The sequence below is a fragment of the Mesocricetus auratus genome, unplaced genomic scaffold, assembly GCF_017639785.1.
Source record: "Mesocricetus auratus isolate SY011 unplaced genomic scaffold, BCM_Maur_2.0 Super-Scaffold_100019, whole genome shotgun sequence".
NCBI classification, from domain to species: Eukaryota; Metazoa; Chordata; class Mammalia; order Rodentia; family Cricetidae; genus Mesocricetus; species Mesocricetus auratus.
Genome location: NW_024429200.1, coordinates 1136329 through 1160345, shown reverse-complemented (window position 1 = coordinate 1160345; position 24017 = coordinate 1136329). Strand labels below are relative to the sequence as shown.

The 24017-nt window shown below is 38.5% G+C and overlaps 1 protein-coding gene across 4 annotated transcripts in view; it reads right to left on the bottom strand.

Moving 5' to 3' along the window:
* The window catches only part of Braf (B-Raf proto-oncogene, serine/threonine kinase), a 125320-nt gene that overhangs the window by 56576 nt on the left and 44727 nt on the right, over positions 1-24017 (bottom strand). For all 4 annotated transcript variants that reach the window (XM_040728643.1, XM_040728640.1, XM_040728642.1 and 1 more), the window contains exons 3-8: positions 22886-23149; positions 13145-13248; positions 11265-11367; positions 7725-7873; positions 6338-6454; positions 1084-1243 (exon numbers count right to left, since the gene is read on the bottom strand). In XM_040728643.1, coding sequence (XP_040584577.1) covers positions 1084-1243; positions 6338-6454; positions 7725-7873; positions 11265-11367; positions 13145-13248; positions 22886-23149 — 897 coding nt within the window. The remainder of the gene's footprint in view (positions 1-1083; positions 1244-6337; positions 6455-7724; positions 7874-11264; positions 11368-13144; positions 13249-22885; positions 23150-24017) is intronic.

Genomic DNA, 24017 nt, shown 5'->3' with positions numbered 1-24017 from the left:
ATAAGTCAGAACAGTTTGAGACACACATACAGAGGACAATGTGTTATATTATGGCAGTTATGAAAAGGATGAAAGAAGACATAAAGCAATTCTTCAAATGGCTAAGCCCAAGAAACCAGGACAATCACCACCAGAAAAAAAGGAAGTATAGCATAGAAAAATGTTTGTTTTTGAATACATATGTAGATTACAACCTTGAACACACCAAGAACATGCCTAACCTACAAATACGCTTTGACTCCTTGTTTCCCAAGCTCCCTTTTCTCTAACTCCCTCTCTCACTTCTCACTTCCTGTGTGTATTTAGGTCTCCATAGAGACTGGATGGCCTTAGTTAAAACTGGCACTAGGAAAAAGCCACTTAAATGAACTTACTCTCCAAAATACAGTGGGAAAACCATAATAAAAAGTAGGAAGAAAGTCTGATTTTAGAATCCTTTACTAGAGATTCATCTTGATAATTAAATTAAAAGTTATAATAAAGTATTTCTTTCAGTTAATAAAATTTAAGTTAGTTCCAACTACATGATTGAAAATATGAACATAGAATCACATGCTGGGTGTTGGTGGCGCACACCTTTAATCCCAGCACTCGGGAGGCAGAGGCAGGAGGATCTCTGGGAGTTCGAGGCCAGCCTGGTCTACAGAGTGAGTTCCAGGACAACCTCCAAAGCCACACAGAGAAACCCTGTCTCGAAAAAATAAAAAAAAGAAAGAAAGAAAATATGAACACAGAATCACTTGTTGGTTATAATGCCAAACTCATGACAGAACAAATATAAATTCTTAATGTCATTTCTATAACACAATAGTAATTGCACAAAAATCTTAGGGAGGACTTCATAAATTCACTGAAAGGCTTCTATTAATTCTTATATTCATGAGAGTAACTGTAACTTGGCAGTAGTGAAGTTCTTAACACTGTCACAGAAGGATGACAGGGCTTCTGGATCTATAATTCCTATGAACTTAGCACTTACATGATAATGAAAGGTGGCTTCTACTTCCAATCTGTATTAAAAATATACCAGAAAAACAAAGAAGCACACTCCAATTGTTTAGTTCTAGCAACGCTAGTACTTACATCAATATTGACAGGTTCAATTGTGTTTATATGAACATTGGGAGCTGAGGAGGACCGGTCTCGCTGTCCAAACTGATTTCGATGATCTTCATCTGCTGGTCGGAAGGGCTGTGGAATTGGAATGGATTTTGAAGGAGATGGAGTGGTGAGGATTTGGGGCCTGGAAAAATCAAGTCATTGGAAAATAAGATTTGGAGCAATTGTATAGATAATAATACTTAAAATGAAAGTTACAAGAGTTTTCTATTTAATATGATAATCTCTGAAGACTCAAAATTCCAGTAGTAATAGCTCCACAGAAAGTGTGTTTAGAAAACATTAACTACAACTAGTACTACCTTTGCTCAAAAGCAGACCTTCCAGGGACTATCATCAATAGAAGAACAATGATTCTGATCCAGAAAACTCCAGGAGTCTATAAATGGCTAGAAATTACTGGTGGTTAACCAGCAGAGGCAGCCCTTATCCTTGAAAACTATATTCAGAAATAAAATGCTCCAGGCAGAGACTAGCTGAATAAAATATGCTGTTTCTTAAATACTATTTCTCATAACCTGAAATGACTCGAATGAAAAATTTAAGGAAGTGCATAGGAAATTACAAGTAGTTTTGAGAATACACCTGTATATCTCAGGACCCCAGAGAGATAACTGCTGCTTAATGCCAGGGTTGAACAAAATTTCTACAATATTTAAAGATAATTTCCAGAACTTTGGAAGATAATATTGTGCCAATTACCCTACATACTCAAAATGTTTTTTAATGTCTAATTATAAACACCAGAGACAGAAGTATCATATAATAAGAAGCTCTGAAGCAAACATTAAAACAGAAAACTTGGGGTGTGTGGTTTGGGGGTGCACAGGGAAACCAGAGACTGGTGCCCTTTCCACCTTATTTTTTGAGACAGGGTCTTTTTATTCTCTCTCTCTCTCTCTCTCTCTCTCTCTCTCTCTCTCTCTCTCTCTCTCTCTCTCTCTCTCTCTCTCTCTGTCTCTCTGTCTCTCTGTCTCTGTCTCTCTCTCTCTCTCCTCTCTCTCTCTCTGTCTCTCTCTGTCTCTCTCTGTCTCTCTCTGTCTCTCTCTCTCTCTCCCCCTCCCTCCCTAAACGAGCCTAGCATGATGCACACACTGAGAATACGTATAAAGAAAAGATTCTCAGGAGTAGGGAAGTGATTACTACTTGCAGAGGATGTAGTGAGGCTCTGACTAAATTTCAACTGAACCATGGATGGTCCAACATGGACCAAGCTCTTTTCACACACTGGTCACCATTTACCCCATATTATAAAAACTAACCAGCTTTAGTAAATCGTTATTAGATTAGAAAGACAATCTTGAGATAACAAAATGACAGTCAATAAGGGAAACTAGAAAAGAATGGTAAGAAAATATAAAAGCAGAAGCCAGTGAGCTCACTCAGGGGATAAAAGGTGTTTGCTACTAACCCTAATCGTGGGACTGACCCTGGAGACCTATTTCCCCAAAGCTGTCTTCTGACTTCCACACATGTGCCTTGGTACGCACATGAATACACACATATTAAATAAACATAATAGAAATTCTAAAGGGAAAGTGGGCTAGAGAGATGGCTTAGAGGTTAAGAGCACTGGCTATTCTTTCAGAGGTCCTGAGTTCTATTTCCAGCAATCACATGGTGGCTCACAACCATCTATAATGAGGTCTGGTGCCCTCTTCTAGCCTGCAGGCATACATGCAGGCAGAACACTATATACATAATAAATAATTCTTTAAAACAAAATAAAGGAAAAAGTAGTAGGAAAAGATATAATAAGACTTTGGGGAACAGAGCCCAAGAGTGACAAAAGGCCTCTGAACAAAGCATGTCATCAGAATGTGGAGCATATGATCACAAGCATGTCATCAGACTCGGGAGCACATGATCATAAGGATAAAACTTACTTTAGGGAAGCAGCACTGTATATAAAAGACAGTGATCCAGAAATAAGGAGAAACAAAACCCTGCATTTAATCTGGTAAAACAGAAGGCCTGTGACATGAAATCAATGTGATATATTAATACCATCTGGAGGGTGAAGGTGTGCCTTGGTTCAAAAGGTAACTTGTCTAGCCTTGAAGGCAAGTATATGATAATTATGAAAAATACTTCATTATCATACTCCAATATATCCAAATATTTACACAAAGTCTTGATTCAATGCCTAACCCCCCCAAAATCAAATAATGTTCCAGAACAGCCTCCAAACAATACAAAGAAACCCTGTCTCGAACCCCCCCATAAATAAACAAACAAACAAACAGGCTTTTAATTCTAACACTCTTTAGAAAATTACTTTTAGTTTAGATTTCAGTTTTAGGCTTGACTAAAAAAATTTTTTTGAAGCAAAGTGACTTTCTGTTCACTGATATACAAAAAAGAAGTAATTCTCTCTTTTTTTAAAAAAGATTTATTATGTATACAGTGTTCTGTCTACATGTAGGCCCGCAGGCCAGAAGAGAGCACCAGATCTCATTATAAATGGTAGTGAGCCACCATATGGTTGCTGGGAATTGAACTCAGGACCTCTAGAAGAGCAGTCAGTGCTCTTACCCTCTGAGCCATCTCTCCAGCCCTATCTCTTACTTTGTATTCTAAACTGGCAATGTATTCATTTTTCAAAATTTCTTGTTATACCCATACTTGTTTCAGGATCGTTATAACTGGTGTCAGGACTAGTAACAAATGTAATATTGTGATACTGAACATAACTGACATGATGGCTATTCTTTATTATTAACTTGACTACGTCTGGAATTAACTAAAGTATCAGAGCACGCGTGTGCAGGATTGTTTTCTTAATTAAATCATTCGAGGTGGGATGATCCACCCTCCGTCTGGGCCACACCATCTGCTGGCAGCCTACATAAAGGACACGGAAGAAGGAAGCTTGCTCTCTTGGCCTGCCTGCTCTCCCTCTGACTGGCAAACACATTCCTTCACTGGCGTTAGAACCTACTTCTTCAGGGTTCTGAGACATACTGAAGACGGTTGAGACAGCCAGTCTGAACAACCACTTGACTGTTGGACCTTCCATTAGTAGACAGTCACTGTTGGACTAAGCTGGACTACAGCCTATAAGAAATTCTAATAGATCAATATATATAAAATCTAGAAACGTATATATCTACATACTCTCTCTCTCTCTAAGTTCATTTTATAAGTTCTGTTCCCTTAGAGGACCCTGACTAATTGGCTACTATCTTTACAAATGTAATTTTACACACTGACATAAAAGCATTAGGAAATTAACTTGTAGACACGTTTGCACATTTGTCTCTGTTTTTTTCAAGACTGGGTTTCTCTGGAACTCTTTTTGTAGACTAGGCTGGCCTTGAATTCAGAGATCCACATGCCTCTGTGTCCCAAGTGCTGGGATTAAAGGCATGCACCACCACCACCTAGCACAGTTTGTACATTTTTTAAGACAAGAATCCATTTCATTCTAGTTAAGAAAATAATACATGTGGCAGGGGCAAATGCTTTCTTAATTTTAACTTATTTATTTTATTTTATGAGCACTGGTATTCTGCCATGGCTGTTGGTTCCCTGGAACTGCGATGACAGACAGTTGTGAGCTGCCATGAGGGTGCTGGGAATTGAACCTAGGTCCTCCAGAAGAGCAGTCAATGCTCTTAACCACTGAGCCATCTCTCCAGCCCTGATTTCTTAGTTTTAAAACAGCATTCCTTTACTTGGAGACAAACTGTATTTTTACCATATGACCCTTCAGAGAGTCCAAGCTAATTACATTATGTTCTACAATTCTGTTCACAGAACTGGGACCTGCCATTAGGAAAACATCACAGGTCTACAGACTCTGTCAGGAGAAATTGCCATAGCCAAACAACAATACTTTGATTCGATTGTCTACAAAACATACAAATAGAGCCAACCGAGATAGCTGTTAAAATCTGACAAAACTACAGAGTGGTTGCATTTGCTAGTGATATAAAAAGATTATAGCTAAAATAAATGGTTTTATAATTAAAACTTAGTGTGTATGTTTGCAGGTGTGCATGTGCCATGGTGCACACATGGAGGTGTGCCTTAGATATAATGGGGAAAAAGTAACAGACCATGTAAAAAATACTTAAGAGCCAACTTAAATAACTGTCTATTTCCTACTATGAATATAATGCCTTGGGGATACTTTTAAAGTAAATCTTGCTTTTCCTATTAAACGGATGGCACTATTACTGCTCTCCTTTCGTCCTTTCTGCATATTGCCTCCCTTGAAGTTTAGGTGTTCACCCTATTTTTCCCTGTTTATCTATATTTCACTGCTAAGCGAATTTTTCCTTTAAAGTAATTTTTATCACATTGGTGACTTGTTCGAAAAACCTTTATTCTCTTATGTCATCATATCTCGAGTAAATACTAGCCTGAATGTCAAGATTCTCTATGACCTGGTCACACACGGCATTTTTTCTCTTCCAGTTCTTTGGTCTCACTATGTAGCAAAGGTTGGACTCACACTCACCAACGTTTTGCTTTAGCCTATTAAGTGCTGGGATTCTAGAAGCGTGCACCACACCAGGCCTCACACATGCTACTTCTAAATTTAGATAAGCTTTTTGACTAGCTCTGAAATCTGCTTTCTTCTCTGGGCCCTAATACCAACTTTCATACCCTAAGTTCATTTAGTTTTGAGCAATTTTTCAAATCTCATCTCCATTAAGCATTCTTGAGTACATTATATCTTCTTGCATTCTATAAATACAAAATATTTAATCAAAGTTTAATATACTTTATCATTATTTGTACTTTTAAAAAATTGTCATCAACTTGTTTATTAGTTTTTTAAGCAGAAGTTACAACATTACCTGATAAAATGGTAAATAAAAGACAGAGTGTAAAAATTTTGTGTTGATTTTTTTCACAACTGATCTTAATATATAGTCTACACCAGCTTTAATATCATTGATTGACTGATTGGTTGTTTGTGTCTGTTTTTGGTTTTTCAAGATAACTTACTGTGCAGACCAGGTCAGCCTCCAATTCACAGAGGTCTGCCTGCTTCTGCCTCATGGGTGCTGAGATTACCAGGCTTTTAATCCCATTCTGTACCAAATGCATATAAATGCTTGAATGCTGGGATAAAACATATTATTGGGGGAAAGTATCCATAATTTAACAGTTCCAGTGTTGGAAAGGCTTGTAATTACCCAAAGGATCCAAAGGAAGGCAGGCAGTTCAAACAGCATGCCATTAAACAGCAGGAATCAAGTCATACCCGATAGAGTCTGAGGGGGGTGCAGAAGGAGATCCAGATGTAAGGGCAGTCTCTGGTAAGGAGGCATCCTCCTGTGTTACTGGGTGATGCTCAAAGAACTTGGAGACAAACAGCAAACTGTGAGGCAAAAACAAAACAAAACAAAACAAACCTAACTTGTGCAAAACCCAGAAGCTTCAATACACAATAACACAGAGGTAATGGAAAAATACAAGATCAAGTTTTACATTAGCAAACAACTGTTAAAATTCAATTGAGTATGTTTTTGTCTAAAAAATTACATTGTACTTTCAAGAACAAGCTCAGATCTAAAACAAATTGTTCTTTTCAGCGAATTTCTATATACTACAGGGGAAAAAACTATGCTTTAAGGTTTAAAAACTAAAAGAAAAATATCTAGTGATTAGTTACCCTTTTTGTTTTTTCTGAGACAGACTCATTGTGTTTCCCTTGGTCAATGTATAGACCAAGCTGGCCTTGAACTTACAGAGATCCAGCTGCCCTCTGCCTCCTGAGTAGCTGCTAAGTTGGATATATCATAATTTAACTTAAAAGTCAAATTCCCTTTCAGCAGCAACAAAAAGAATTACAGGAAAAGATCACAATAGACTACATTTAATATATTAGACATACTATAGAATAAAGAAGAGTTTTAAAAAGAAATAAATTGTATATAAATATTCCTTTAAAAAAAAGGGGGGAAAGACTAAATACACGAATGGGCTTTGGGAGCCCACTCCACATAGAGGGATGCTCTCTCAGCCTAGACACATGGGAAAGGGCCTAGGACCTGTCCCAAATGACAGACTTTTGAGGATCCCCCATGGAAGGCCTCACCCTCCCTGGGGAGCAGAGAGTGGATGGGATAGGGAGTCCCTAGGGGGCAGGGAGGAGAGGAGGGAGAGGGAACTGGGATTGACATGTAAAACAAGCTTGTTTCTAATTTAAATCTGAAAGGAAAAGGGCTAAAGGTGGAGCAGACTTGGGAGAGCTGAAGAGTGCAGGAAGAACATCAGTCTAATGATAAAACAGTCTAATGATAAAACAGATCACAGAATCAGACTTGCTGTTCAAAAATACAATCGACAACTTGATTAAAACACTATTCTATATCCACCCCCAAACTAAACAAAAGTGGTTTCTAAGGACGAGTAGCTGTTACTTAACAGAGCACGAAATGCAAGCTTTATGTGCAGCAGAGCCAGTGTTCCTTCATCTGAGAGAGAAGAGCCACCTGCATTATCTGTTCCTCTCTGGTCAGACTTTAAGCTCTCTGTAACAAATGTACTGGCAGAACATCACTCACTGACTTTCAAGGTATGCTATTTCACATTATGAGAATTTAACTACAAAGTAGCAGCAAAGAGGTTCTTTGTGGATTACTTACTCAAGTTGGTCATAATTAACACACATCAGTGGAACCTCTGTACTACAACGCTGGTGAAACTTATAACCACATGTTTGACAGCGGAAACCCTGGAAAAGCAGCTTTCGACAAAAGTCACAAAATGCTAAGGTGAAAAAAGTTTTCCGTACCTGCAAAGTGAAAAATCATAAAGGGTTTCAAATACTTGCAAGAATCCACTTAAAATCAATACATTCACTCTATTAACTTAAAATAACAATTTTTAAATATATTTGCATCATAAAAAGTCACATACCAAAATATATTATTAAAAGCCAGGGGATTCAAAATACTTTTTCATCCTAATACCCAACTTAAAAACTCAGAAATCAAGATGATACAACAAATAAAAGAGCTGAGCACCCTGATATGTTATCCAATTCCAAGAGGTCAACAAGAAACATTTAAAGGGACTCACGTATGAAATTCTCAACAAAATTTTTAAAAACTGAATTAAAAAGAATAACTGAGTTCAAGCTTGACAGCATAAAAAAGAGGAAGAAAAAACAAAGGTATCATTTAATTACTACATAAAGAAAGAAGGCAAGAAAAATAGTTGTTAGTGGACAAGAAACAAAGACAGACTTGCATAGCTCTCAAACAGAACAAGACAGAAGGAGAGGGTTATAATGCTGCAACCGAGCTAATCCTAATAGAACTAGCAACAGCATATGATGTCTAAAGTTGATGAAGCAAGAAATCATGGCTAAAAGATAGTGATTTAAAAACAACTACCCAAGAGATTCAAACAGAAACTATTAAAAACTATCAGTGGCTTCATGAAACCTACACTGCAGCTGCTCTTTCTTTTTCCTCATCTTTTTTGTTGTTGTTGTATTTTTTGAGACAGGGTTTCTCTGTAGCTTTGGAGCCTGTCCTGGAACTCATTCTATAGACCAGGCTGGCCTCGAACTCACAGAGATCCGCCTGCCTCTGCCTCCCGAGTGCTGGGATTAAAGGCGTGCGCGGCCACCACCCGGTCTACACTGCAGTTTCACTAAGGTGTAATGGTGATTGTTTTATCTGACCAATAATTATGAACTGAATTGTCTGTAACAGGGAGATGCTACTGTTGAATTCAGCAACCTTTAATTTAAAGTTTAGCTCTGAAATTTCAGCAATAGGAAAGGAAACTTCCCCCTCAAACTTATCATAGTCTTACAATAACCTCTGGAAGAATGTCTCATATGAACTTATTTTTAGTTTATGCTTTCAGAATAAATGTTAAAACTCCTGAAAAAATTATCAGTGGCTTTTAACGCACAACAGGGTTCAAAGAAACTGCACTATACTAAAGTGATTCTTTCTTGGCAAAGGGAGAAATTATATGAAATGTGTATGTGGTGCAGTAAGTAAAAGAAAAATATGTAACAGAAAATCTCTTAACATTGGCTATTTCAGAATGTTGATAGCAAGGATGACATCATTCTTTGCTATGTATTTTCAATCATCTCAGTTTTCTTTTTAAAACCATAATCAATAAGTAATAAATATATTTTGTATCATGATCCAGTATATACGTGAATCTATAATAGTACTTTCTTCAAACATAACTTAGAATCTTACATACTTTATCACATATAAATGATAAATTTCATGATACATTTGATTTTAACACCAAATTACTTCTCTCCTTCTGTTTAAATGGTTTTTGTGACAGAAGTTGGTGTTGAACTTTCAACCAGCCTCTTGCTTCTGCCTGCCAAGTACCAGGATTCCAGGTATGGAAAAAAACCACACCTGCTCTGAAACATTTTTGAGACAGGGCCTTACTATGCAGACCAGGCTGTCCCTGAGTTCCCAGTGATCTGCCGTCTCTGCCTCCCAGTGCTAGGATTAAAACTGTGTGCCACCATGCTCAGCTCAAGGCTCGATTTTCAAAAATACTTATTGAATGAGCAGTTAGTCATAACTGTGCACTGGCACACAATCCACTCTGGCCTTTCAAGAGCCTTTACACAGCAAGGGCTGCTTCCTGTAGTTTCCCACACCTGAGAAAGCACGTGGAAAACCATGTTTGTCTCCAGCTTTCCTCCTTTTCTACTTGCTGTAACTATGCACAAGTCAAACTCCTCCTTTGATATTTATTCATATATCAAATAACTGCCAAACTAAGAATCTTTAGTACTGCTATCGTTATTTCAGAAAATAAAGCACACATAGAAATATGCAAAAAAAAAACAAAACAAAAAACAAAAAACACCTGACCTTGTAGTCAGCCATTCAAATCCTTACTTGTTAGCAGTTTGTTGGTCATGAATTCCTGAATATCCTTCATTTGCCTACCTCGTGTTTTCTTCCTGCTGTTTATACATATCCAAACTATGTATATCTGGTTGGTTTTATATACACATACATGCATACATACATACAAATATACACATTGGGGGGGGAGGGAAATAGAGAATAGGAACAGAACATCTGAAGGGGTAAAAAAATAATGGGTATGCATTTGAGTGTGAATTTTAAGCAAATCATGTCTATAAAGATACGTTTGTGAATAAAGGCACTACTAAAAAGACCTACTATGTCTTCTAGGCTATTGCTTAGGCTCTTTCTAGAATCTAAGCATATCTAAAGATGTATGGTAATGGTGGTGGTGATTAGGAGACTGTTGCATGCTGATAAGATTAAGCTAGGATTTTTCCAAATGCAAACAACACATGGAAAAATTTCAAGGAGAGTTCAGTACCCAACTATAATACTTTACCATCCATTACCTTATTCTTCAAACATATGTGTGCTGAGATTTGGCAGTCTAACTTGGCACATAGTATTTTATAAATATAAAAAAATCTATATTTGCATTAATCGAGGGAAAGCACCAGATTTCTATTTTTATAGGCTACTAGACAATCATTACAAGACTAATGCTAGTACTAAAATAGATTAACACTCACAGTCCTACTGATGAGAAAATTAAAAACGAGGACTATCACATAGCATGACCCCAGTTTTCCCTTGAGAGAGAGAGAAGAATGGGCAGTAATAAGAGAAAAAGACATAAACTTTGGGCTGACCACCATGCATTTGTGTATACAAAAACAAAACAAAACAAAACAAAAAACCATACAATATACAATTACCTACTCATCTATACAAATGCTGACTTCTAGGAAAATTTCCCTTTACTAGATAGATTTTTACAATGTACCAATTTTTCTTCTTTTTTAATCACTTCTTTTTTATTTTATGTATATTGGTGTTTTGCGTGTTTCAGATCCCCTAGAACTGGAATTATAGGCAGTTGTGAGATGCACGTGGTTCAGACAGTTGAACCCGTGTCCTCTGAAAGAAGCCAGGGCTCTTAGCCACTGATCCATCTCTCCAGCCTCTAATTTTTGTTCTTTTAAGTGACATGTTACAGGTTTATTAAGTTACAAAGAAAAAACACTAAAATAGAACTCTTTAAACACAAGAGTTTAAAGAACAGAATTAGGTAAATTATCAGTCTCTTTTCCACACCCCCAATTAAAAGCGTCAGAATTCAGTGGCCCCGACATGAGAACTAAAGGCACATACAAAGTTGTGAGTCGTGAGCGGGACGTTCTCCAGCACTTCCACGTGCAGCTCCTCCCCAGTGAGCCAGGAGATGTCCGTGTCCCAGCCAATGGGCTTCTTCTCTCTGAAAACACAGGCAAAACCGTTCTTGACTTAAAAAGAAAAAAGATCTATCCATCCACCCATCCATCCAATGGATGTGAATGCTCTTATCTGCATGTACGACTTTATGTCAGAAGAGGGCATCAGATCCCACTACAGATGGTTGTGAGCCACCGTGTGGTTGGTAGGAACAGAACTTAGGATCTTTGGAAGAGCACAGTGCTCTTAACCTCTGAGCAATCTCTCCAGCCCTTTCTTGATTATTATACCCCCAAAATATTTATAAGCATCATGCTGAAGATATGAGCATGGTTACGGAGGTAATATTAAGGAGGTTTGTCTCTTTGGTTTCCCATCATTAAAAATTCAGGTATTAATTTTTAAGTTTAGTACTAATAAGTGTATTACTCTTAGACAAAGAGAAGGGTAAATATACTCACTCTTTTCTTAAGTTCTAGAAAAGCCTACAATTGCCAAAACCAGATTGTTCCTGTTTTTTTGTTTTGTTTTTTTCCCTCGAGACACAGTTTCTTTGTTTTGGAGGCTGTTCTGGAACTTACTCTGTAGACCAGGCTGACCTCGAACTCAGAGATTTGCCTGCCTCTGCCTCCCCAGCGCTGGGATTAAAGGCGTGCGCCACCAATGCGCGGTGCAACAAACAAACAAAAAACAAGAACAACAAAACAAAACAAGAACAAAGCCAGGCAGTGGTGGCACACACCTTCAATCCCAGTGATAAGGAGGCAGAGACAGGTGGATCTCTGTGAGTTTGTAGCCAGCCTGCTACAGAGCGAGTTCTAAGGCAGCCAAGAACAGCTAAGGTTACACAGAGAAAGTCTGTTTCTGAAAACAAAAACCAAAACAACAAACCAAACAAGCCCCCCCAAAAGACAAAGGTGTTGTCTTATCTACTAATTCAGAGAAAGAGAGCATTCAAGGAACAACATGCCTCAAAATGTAGATTCAAAACATAAACATCTTGGAACAGTATTACTTTATGAAAACCGCTTCAATACAAAATGTTAATTTTGGTAGATTTTTTGTGGAACTTGTATTTAAAAAGGAAGACTGTGCAAAACCACACTATCTAATCACATTGTAAAGTAGTGGTTCTCAACCTTCCTAATGAGGTGACACTTCCTCATGTTGTGGTGACCCCCAACCATAAAACTATTGTTGCTGCTGCTTCACAACTGTCATTTTGTTACTGTTCTGGATCACAATGTAAACATCTGTGTTTTCAGATGGTCTTAGGCAAGCCCTGTGAAAGGGTCATTCAATCCTCCAGAGGAGTTGTGACCCACCACAGGTGGAGAACCACTGTTCTATCTAATGGCTCACAAATTATAAGCTCTAATAAAGGGATTTGTCACAGGAATACATAGTATAACCACATACATTACCAAGTCAAGATTTCTTTGAGTATTATTAACACAATTTTTTTAAGTTGATGTTCTAAATCTTTTAGTAAAAAAATATTCCCTCCCTTCCTTGTTTCCTACTGTGTACGGGTGTTTTGTCTGCATATAAGTCTGTGCACCTCATGCATGTCTGAGGAGACCATAGAGAGGGTTTAGATCACTTGGAACCAGTTACAGATGGCTGTGAGCTGCCGTGTGGGTGCTGGAATTTGAACCCAGGTCCTCTGGAAGAATGGCCAGTGCTCTCACTGAGCCACCTCTCCAGTCCCTGAGGTTCATTTTCAATTCCCTAAATTTGGATAAAGACTGTAAAAGAAACTCGAAGCTTTATGTCTCATTTCTTCTCAAAGAAAACCACACAACACATGCAAACCATACCCATCTTGAATTCTGTAAACAGCACAGCATTCTGGGATAAGACCTCTCATCATCAGCGCTTTCTTTAGACTGTCTCGGACTGTAACACCACATCTTGCGGGTACCTGTGACATAAATGTGCATGAGAGGTAAAAGGGAAGGAGGATTTCTTTCAAATAATTTTCTTAAAACTCGGTCATTCATCTATATAACACCTTTAAAATATCCTATGGATTCCTTGAGTCAGATACGGTATTGCCTATAATTTACTTATTAGTCAAAGGATATCAAGTAACTATTATTTTACCGACTTACAGAAAAATTAAGGCTGGGCATGGTAGTTTATGACTTTAATCCCAGCACTTGGGAGGCAGAGGCAACAGAATTTCTGTGAGCTCAAGAACAGCCTGGTCTACATAGTGAGCTCCAGGGCAGTCAGGACAAAACAGAGCTTGTCTCAAAAACAAAGCGGGGCAAGGCTAGTAAGTATTTTATTAAAATTGTACACACACACACACACACAAAGATAATGCAATAGTATTTTCTATAGTATATACAACACTTAGAGGTCAACACTCAAAGTAAAATAAAAATTTTTGTTGTTTTTTTGAGATAGATAAGGCTAGTCTGTAGCTCTAGATCTTCCTATGTCAGCCTCCAACTGTTGTAAGCACAGGTGTATGCTACCATATATAGCTGTAAAATCAGCTTACACCAAATGTGAAAACTGTGTACGTCTTCAGTTACATTAATGATCATTAAGAGCTACCTCACCACTCTAAATAAAGCAGAATAAAATATGTCTTAGGATACATGGGGAGGCTGGAGAGGTCCCTCAGTGGGTAGTGTTTTTGCTGCTCAAGCATGATGACCTGAGTCTGGGTCCTCAGCACCCACTAAAAAGCTGAGTATGGCAGTGTACATCTTTAACGCCAGTAACGCCAGTGTAGACCCTGGGGGAAGGGGTGTCACTGGCCAGCCCATCTAGCAGAAAGAGTAAGTTCTAGGTTCACAGAGAGACCCAGTCTCAGAAAACAAGATGAACAGTGATAAAGATACCTCCCATTGATCTGTGGCCTCTACAGGCTCATGCACTACAGGCACACACATACACACCTCCATCACCTACCCACCCACCCAGAGACAGACAAGGGGTGTGAGGGAGGCAGGCAGGCACACACAGAGACCGGCAGACCTCGATCTGACATTTGATGTTTAGTTCTCTAGTGTCTCTATCTGGGCACTTGCCCTTCTCTAGAATCTATATTACTGTTGAAGCTATCAATAAATCTTTTCTGGCAAGAGATGATGTACATGTGTTAGTCAGCTACTAATCTCTTATGAAATTAACACTTTTAACACAAGCGCTTGGGAGGCAAAGCAGGAGGGTCTATGTCTGCACGTTCCAAGCCAGCTAGGCTAACAGAGTAAGGCCCTATTTTAAGTTTGTCATGAGGGCATGGGCCCTCATCAGTTTAAGTATTCAGGAAGTAGCTAGACTTACAGAAGCAATCCTCATTTGTGGAGGATGTAAGTGTGCATTTGTCTACCCACTAGAAACTGTAAAAACCTTTATTGCTTTTATGGATACATGAAGATCACTAAAAAACCTGTCCCCCAGCTTATGTACTCTTCTAGTTAAAGCTAAAGGAAGTGGCAGTTTTCCTTCACCTTTCTATTTTCATAACATAAATCTGTGTGCTATTCAGTCTATTTACTGCTACATTTTCTAAACTTTTGTGTTTTTCATTTTAGATGGTTTCCCAGCAAAATACTAAAGTGCTGTTTAGAGCCTAAGCCCAGTGAAGGCTGTAAAGTGTCTGGCCGTGTGTGTTTGTGTGTGTGTGTGGTGGGATATTTGTACACTGTGTGAAGATGTATTTGCTGTGATTGGTGTAATAAGAAGCTGACCAGGCAATATAGCTAGCAGGAGGTATAGGCAGGATTTCCAGGGAGGAAAAAGGAAGAGGAGGCAAATCTAGGTGCACAGGAGACGAGAGGAAACAGGAGGTGCGATATGGGAAAGAGGAAATGCCACGTGACAGAATGTAGATTACTATAAATGGGTTAGTTTAAGTTATAAAAGCTATTTGGGGGCAAGCTTAAGCTATAGGCCAAACTTTCATAATAGGAAGTCTCCATGTCATTTTTTGGGAGCAGGCTGGTGGGACATAAAACCTCTTATATGTGTGTGTTGGGGAAACTTACTTCAGGCCTCAGCCATAGGGATGTCAGCCTGGAGTTTGCGTTAGTGAGTTAATAACAATGTACACACGCATCTGAATATCTGCTTGCCATAGGAAAATTCACACCTAAACAAAAAGTTAGATTCAAACTTTATCATAAAAAATGGAAATAATCATTGAGTAAGGATTCATTACTTTCACACATGTTTAAACTCTTCCACAGTACAAAGTTATTTTCAAAACTTCAAGGAGTCACCTTAAAATTTGGTTGGACATCAAAAATGTTTTGCACTGCCAGGCATGGGTGGGGCACACCTTTAATCCCAGTGCTTGGGAGGCAGAGGCAGGTGGATCTCTGTGAGTTCGAGACCAGCCTGGTCTCCAAGATCTAGTACCAAAACAGTCTCCAAAGTCACAGAGAAACTCTGCCTTGAAAAACAAAAAACAAAACAAAACAAAAAAGACAAAGCTTACTGATTGTATGATAATTATCTTGATGTTGAATCTTTTTCGGTTCTGTTAGACCAATCATATTGTTTTTTAAGGAAACTGTGATATGCTATACTTACAACATATTAAAGTAAGAAGACAACCTCTCTCTATACCCCAAAACACTTCATAGAGTAAAGACAATGTTAGAATTAAAGTGCTTCCTGGGCAAATTGAATTTAACTTGTAAAGACCCAGCACCAACAGGATGGATTCATAAAGGTGGGATCTTTTACTACTAAACTTTGGTCTTAATCAAATCAAAACAGGTCAATCAGTTAAAAAACTTACCCAAGGACAAAAGAAGCCTTTTCATTGTTAGGAAAGCTTAGAACTTTTGAGAAACCAATTATTATTCTTTCTGCCTACAAAAAAAGTACACTCAGGTTTTTGTTTCACTGTGGCCAAAAATTTAGAGGGAGGATATTTCCTGGGGCTGTACCATTTATTCTACTGAATAATAAATCCTTTTGTTATTAACCTGCTTCTTAGTCTCCTTATTTCTACTGCTATCAATGTAAGTTTTTATTATTGTTATCCCACCATGCAAATGGCTAAACTCAGAACAATTTTGCCTTATCTTTCTCTGTTTCACAAACAGTTCTTACAATACAACTGGGATTCATACCAACTACATAGGCATTTGTGGTCCCTAATCTCAAGGTGTGATAAATCCAAAGATATGCTTTTTAGTAAGCAAGTACAGAACATATACTAAATATTAGGCAGTATTCTAGTCATTAAGTAAATAAAAAAAAAAGGTAAGTTGTGTTTGCATAGCTAAAAATGTGCTAAAATTAAGTTAGTAATTTTAGGAGCTGGAGAAATAGTTCAGCAGTTAAGAGGACTTGTTGCTCTTCCATGGGACCTGGTTTCTGTTCCCAGAATTTTTGTGGTGGCCCACTACAACCTGTAACTCCAGTTTCAGGAGATCAAACGCCTTTTCTCCTCCTTGGCCTCTTGAATACACATGGTGCAATGAACTCTTGCAGACTCACATATACAAATTAATAAAAAAGAACCTTTAAACTACATGTGCATTCTCTGTCCCCTGGTATTGTTCTTAGTTCTACATAAAGGTACTTACATATTAACACTGTTTGCAATAATAATAGTAGTAATAATACCACCACCATATATTTACCAGAGGAAGGATAAGCAACAATGCAATGGCTGATAACAATTCAATGGAATGAATAAAATTTGTGTTTAGTTAACAGATATAAACGCAACCTTGAAATCCAAATTTTGAATAAAATCCTGGACATTTCATACATATGGCACTATCCTACTTTATCAATTAAAAAACAAAATACTAACATGGATACATATGTAATAAAATGTGACTGAAGGTGTGCCACATTTATCATACCGGCTATTTTTAGGATGTTCAACAGGAGAATGTGATTGATAAGAAAAGTATATGGAGCAAATATTAACAATTTATTCATTGTATCTGACTAGGAGCTATTTAATATATGGTTCTTAATATTTTCCTAAGTATTTAGAATTTTCCAAATATCTAAAAATAGAAAACCTACAAACAACCTATTGTTTTCTCTTCTTGAGATAGACTCTCATGTGATTGAGGATATAAAGTTTGTGACTGGTATTCTACAATTGTTTAAATGTTTTGTAGGATTTGCCTGTAAAACAGATATTTATAGATTTTTTAAAAAGTGGTTACAAAGATCAGAATAAGCTACTTTAAAGTATGTCATCTGGCAAGAGGATTGTTTTTGAGTTAAAAAAACTGAGATCCAGTGTGCTGGTTGGTTTCTTGACAATTTGAAATGGACATGCTGGGAGAGAAAATCTTAACTGAGACAATGCCTCGACACGACAGCATTTTCTTGATTAATGCTTGCTGTGGGAGGGCCTAGCGTACGGGGCTGGTGGTACATTGGGCTGTGGTCCTGGATGGGGTAAGAAAGCAGGCTGAGAAGCCATGGGGAGCAAGCAAGTAAACAGTGTTTCTCCATGGCCTCTGCTTCAGTTGCTACTCAGATTCCTGCCTCCAGTTCCTGCCCTGAACTCTTTCAACTGTCACATGGAAATGTAAACCACATAAACTCTTTCCTTCTGAAGTTGGTCATGGTCTTTATCATAGCAATAAAGAGGTAACAAATTTTTCTGCTAGGTATGGTGGTTTACAACTATTCTTTTGTTTTGTTTGTTTGCTTGTTTTTGTTTGTCGTAGTTTTGGAGCCTGTCTTAGAACTAACTCTGTAGAACAGGCTAACCTCAAACTTACAGAGATCATATCATCTGCCTGTCTCTGCTTCCCAAGTGTGCTGGGATTAAAGGTGTGCTCCACCACTACCACTGCCTGGCACATGCCTATAATTCTAATTAACACTCAGGAGGCAGTAAGGCAGATCTCTCTGAGTTCACAGTCAGCCCGGTCTACAAAATGAGTTCCAGAGCATCCAGGGTGGTTACAGGGAAACCCTGTCTTAAGCAAACAAACAAGCAAGCAAAAAAGAATGACACTAGGCTGGGCATGTTGGGATATCCCTGTAATCATAGCACTTGAGGGGAGCAGAGGTAGAAAGACTTCAAGTTCAAGATCAGCATAGGATATAAAGGAAAATCATTCTGAGACCCCCACATTAAAGAAAGAAAGAATAGAAAGTAGGCTTCATCCCAGGGATGCAGGGATGGTTCAACATATCAACATAATCCACCATATAAACAAACTGCAAAAGAAAAAACACATGATCATCTCACTTGATGCTGAAAAAGCTTTTGACATAATCCAACCCCCTTCATAATAAAAGCCCTGGAGAGATCTGGGATAACAGGATCATACCTGAAGATAATAAAAGCAATATACAGTAAACCAACAGTCAACATCAAACTAAATGGAGAGAAACTCAACGCAATTCCTCTAAAATCAGGAACAAGACAAGGCTGTCCACTCTTTCCATATCTCTTTAATATTGTACTTGAAGTTCTAGCTAGAGCAATAAGATAACAAAAGGAGATCAAGGGGACACAAACTGGAAAGGAAGAAGTCAAATTTTCACTATTTACAGATGATATGATAGTTTACATAAGTGACCCCAAAAACTCTACCAGGGAACTCCTAGAGCTGATAAACACCTTCAGCAACTTGGCAGGATACAAGGTAAACTCAAAAAAAATCAGTAGCCCTATTATATGCAGATGGTAAATGGGCTGAGAAAGAAATCAGAGAAACATCACCTTTTACAGTAACCACAAACAACATAAAATGTCTTGGGATAACACTAACCAAACAAGTGAAAGACCTGTATAGCAAGAACTTTGAGTCTTTAAAGAAAGAAATTAAAGAAGACACCAGAAAATGGAAAGATCTCCCATGCTCTTGGATAGGTAGGATCACCATAGCAAAAATGGTGATCTTGCTAAAAGCAATCTACAGATTCAATGCATTCACCATCAAAACAGCGGTACAGTTCTTCACAGACCTTGAAGGAACAAAAGACCCAGGACAGCCAAAACAACCCTGTACACTAAATCAACATCTGGAGGCATCACCATCCCTGACTTCAAGCTCTATTATAGAGCTATAGTCCTGAAAACAGCTTGGTATTGGCACAAAAAGACAGGTAGACCACCGGAGTCAAATTGAACACCCTGATATTAACCCACACACCTATGAACACTTGACTTTTAACATAGAAGCTAAAAAGATTCAATGGAAAAAATAAAGTATCTTCAACAAATGGTGCTGGCATACCTGGATGCTGGCATGTAGAAGAATGCGGATAGATCCATGTCTATCTCCATGCACTAAACCTAAGTCCAAATGGATCAAAGATCTCAACATAAACCCAGCCACACTGAACCTCTTAGAAGAGACAGAGGGTGGTACCCTTGAACAAATTGGTACAGGAGACAGCTTCCTGAACATAACACCAGTAGCACAGACAGCGAGATCAACAATTAATAAGTGGGACCTCCTGAAATGGAGAAGCTTCTGTAAGGCAAAAGGCACAGTAAGCAAGACAAAAAGACATCCCACAGATTGGGAAAAGATATTCACAAACCCCATATCTGACAGAGGGCTGATTTCCAACATTTACAAAGTTCTCAAGAAGTAAGTCTCCAAAACACCAAAGGATACAATTAAAAAGTGGGCTACAGAACTAAATAGAGAATTCTCAATAGAGGAGTCTAAAATGGCTGAGAGACACTAAAGAAAGTGCTCAACATCCTTAGCCATTAGGTAAATGCAAATCAAAACAACTCTGAGATACAAGCTTAATCCTATCAGAATGGCTAAAACCAAAAACACCAATGACAATTTATGCTGGAGAGGATGTGGAGGAAGGGGAACACTCCTTCACTGCTGGTGGGGGTACCAGCTTGAACAGTCACTTTAGAAATCATTATGGAGATTCCTCAGGAAAATGGAAATCAGTCTACCACAAGATCCAGCAATTCCACTCTTAGACATATACCCAAAAGATGCACATTCATACAACAAGGACATCTGCTGCACTATGTTCATAGCAGCATTATTTGCAATAGCAAGAACCTGAAGGCAACCTACATGCCCCTCAACTGAAGGGTGGATAGAGAAAATGTGGTATAGCTACACAATGGAGTACTACTCAGCAGGGGGAAAAAAACAATGGAATCTTGAAATTTGCAGGCAAATGGATGGCACTAGAAGAAACCATCTTGAATGAGGTAAACCAGTCACCAAAAGACAAACATGGTATGCACTCACTCATATATGGACTTTAGGCATGAAGCAGGGGAGTGCCAGCCTACAATCCCCCTGCCAGAGAGTCTGGGAAACAGTGAGGACCCTAGGAGAGATATGCATGGTACCCCAGAGAAGGGGAATGGGACAGGATCTCCTGAGTGAACTGGGAGCATCGGGAGAGATGACCCCAACTAAGAATCTAAGTAATAGAGGAGAGGCTACCTTAAATGCCCTTCCTCGATAATGTGACTGATGACTACCTTGTATGTCATCTTAGAGCCTTCATCCAGTTGTTGATGGAAGCAGAGGCAGACACCCACAGCTAAACAATGAACTGAATTCCTGGAAACCAGTTGCAGAGAGGGAGGAGTGATGAGCTAAGGGGTCAAGACCGACAGGTTAAACCCACAGAAACAGTTGTCTCATGGACCTCAGACTGATGGCTGAGAGGCCAGTATAGGACTGATCCAGACCCCTTAAATGTGGGTGTCACTGAGGAGGCCTCGGCAATCCTTGGGGCCTCAGGTACTAGGTCAGTATTTATCCCTGGCATACAAATCGACTTTGGGAGCCCATTCCACATGGAGGGATGCTCTGCCTAGGCTCTGCCTGGGATGATATTACAGACTTTGGAGATCCCCTATGAAGGGCCTCACCCTCCCTGGAGAGTGGAGTGGGGATTGGGTGGGGGGTTGGGGGAAGTTGATGGGGGATGGGGAGGAGGGGAGAGAGAGGGAGCTGGGATTGACATGTGAAGCAAGGTTGTTTCTAATTTAAATTAAAAAAATAATAAAAAAAGAACTTACAAGTATGTTTAAATACAGTACTTAATATTCTAATTATTTTGTGCTGGGATTATATGGTCAAGGGTATGTTTCAGAAGTTCTTATAAATGGAATTACAAAGTATATGTCCATTTTTGTCTGCCTTCTTTTCTACAGCACACTTTTCTTGAGATTCATCTATGGTGAATGCCGGGAATATCAGTAAAAGTAACTTTTCTTCCTATTAAAATGATGTTGTTTGTACAATATCACAATTTCTTTTAAAATTCCCCTATTTGTTTGGTTTTTAGCTTCTTAAATTTACTTTTGAGACAAGGGTATAGCCACCCTTGAAGTTATACTGATCTACCTGGTTCTTCATCCCAAGAGGTGGGATTACAGGTATATTCACCAAGGACCAGTTTAACAGTTTATCTATTGATGGACAGTTGGAATTTGGAGTTACAAAAAACAGAACATCAAAGCAACACTTACTTACAAATCCTTATTTTTCATGCTTGGATAAACACAACAGAGTAAATTGGCTAGGTTACATTCTAGGGATGGGTACTTAAACTTTGCATATAATTACCATAATGTTCCTTTTAAAATGCATTAAAGTATACACACAACAAAATCTATCTTAATTATTTTTAAATGTTAACTGCTCAGTGAGGTTAATATTCTTGCCATTGTGCAACCAATACCCTAAACTCTTTTCATCTTGTTTTTAAGAGACATTTGTGTGTCTGTGTGTCACATGCACACAGTGCCTACAAAGGCCAGCAGAGAGCACGGGGTACCCAGGAACTAGTTGCAATGGCTGTGAGCTGCCACATGGGCATTGGAATAGAAGCAGGGTTCTACGCAAGAGCACCCAGTGTTCGTAACTAGGGAGCCATCTCCAGCCTCAGTGTTTTCCACTTTCTCCTCAGAAGTACAGGCAACTAAAACTGAAGATGGGATGGGTGTCCATAAAGTTTTTATAACAGGATGCTTCAGAGATAGAATTTCCATTTACAAATAATTTTACATCATGCTCCCCCTTTAAGAATGCATCAACACAAAGGTATTATTACTCAGGAAGTATGGGAACAGCAATTTTAATTAATCTATATATGACAAAAAAGGAAAAAGGGTAAGAGAACACAATTTGTTTCCTGCACCTGAGAGGCAAGGGCAGGCAGATCTCTGTTAAGTGGAGGCCAGCTATGCAGAATAGTGTGTTTTGGACCAGCCAAAGCTACATAGTGAAACCATGTCTAAAAAAATAACAAATAGTTAAATAAAATTTAAAGAGAACTCTGGCTGGGGGTAGTAGCGCACGCCTTCAATCCCAGCACTCGGGTGGCAGAGGCAGATGGATCTCTGTGAGTTTGAGGCCAGCGTGGTCTACAAAGTAAGTTCTAGGACAGCCAAGGCTGATACTCAGAGAAAACCTTTCTCAGAACAAACGAATAAACAAAAAGCAAAAAAGGGAAACTCTATAGACGTTGACACAAAACCCTCATGCCTTTTCTATCCTTGTTGGAAATGGGTGGTTCCATTTGCGGGGGTCTGAACACGCAGAGCTAATGTTCAACACAAAGAAACAGCAAAGAGGTTACAGTAGACACCGACTCACCACTGTCCTCTGCTTGTTGGGCAGGAAGACTCTAACGATGGGTCTTTGTGGTGACTTGGGGTTGTTTCGGGAAGCGTCTGTGGGAGTCTGAAAAACTGAAAGAGATGAAGGCAGCACTGAAAGGCTAGAGGAGGAGGAGGACGTAACGGTGTCCATTGACGCTGAGCTAGAAACAGAAAGATCAGTTCCATTCCCCAGGGACTCCAGTAGCTGTTGCTCTCTTTGCTGGAGGGCATCTAGCTTGCTGGTGTACTCTTCATAGGCCTATAAAATAAAGGAGACTCACATAGGACATAGAGTTTGCTCTGACATACAAAGGATATATGACTTCAGTCTTTGATTATAACTTCTTTATAATCTAAAACAGGGCTTTAAGTTACAAATTACAAAGTAAATACTGCAAGTACTACAAACACTCTCCCTTTTCAATGGAAAAAACATTATAGGACACTAGTTTACTATATTGGTAAACTTGGCCTACAGATGTTGTATCTACATGCTCCTTAAACATTAATTTAAAAAACAGTATTTCCCAATTTTCTGGTCAAAGAGTAATTTATTATCCAAATCACAAGTTTAGTACAAGACAATATAGTATAAAGTATTACATTGCATCAAGGATAGGTGTCTCTTCTTCTATAAAATTCTATTTTCCAGAAAAGTTGTAGGCATATCAAGTTTCATAGACTTTGGCAACAAACAATTGCTATACTTTTTTAAAATGGATGATTCCATTTGTATGACTCTGAATATGAAGTGACAATATATGTGCATGTATGTGAGCATGCATGCATGAGTGCACACATATGCACAGACACAGAATGCAAAGGAAACGGTTATTAGAGTTATGTTAAAATTCCAATATGAGTTACAAAGTACCAGAGTGTCAGATCACACTGATCTCAGTGTCATCAAACCTTGCTGGGACTTAGATGACTCGTAGCTACTATCTTCTTTCTGAAATAGCTATAGTTATCAGCTAAAATAGTTTACTTTTTAAAGAACCCTTTCTCATTATAGATTCCTAATTATCTCCTTTCCCATCAAATGCTGTTTAACAAATAAGAACTGATTTGATACTCTGCACAGGAAACTCTGGGCCACTAACAGTATGGTCTAATAAATATTCCAT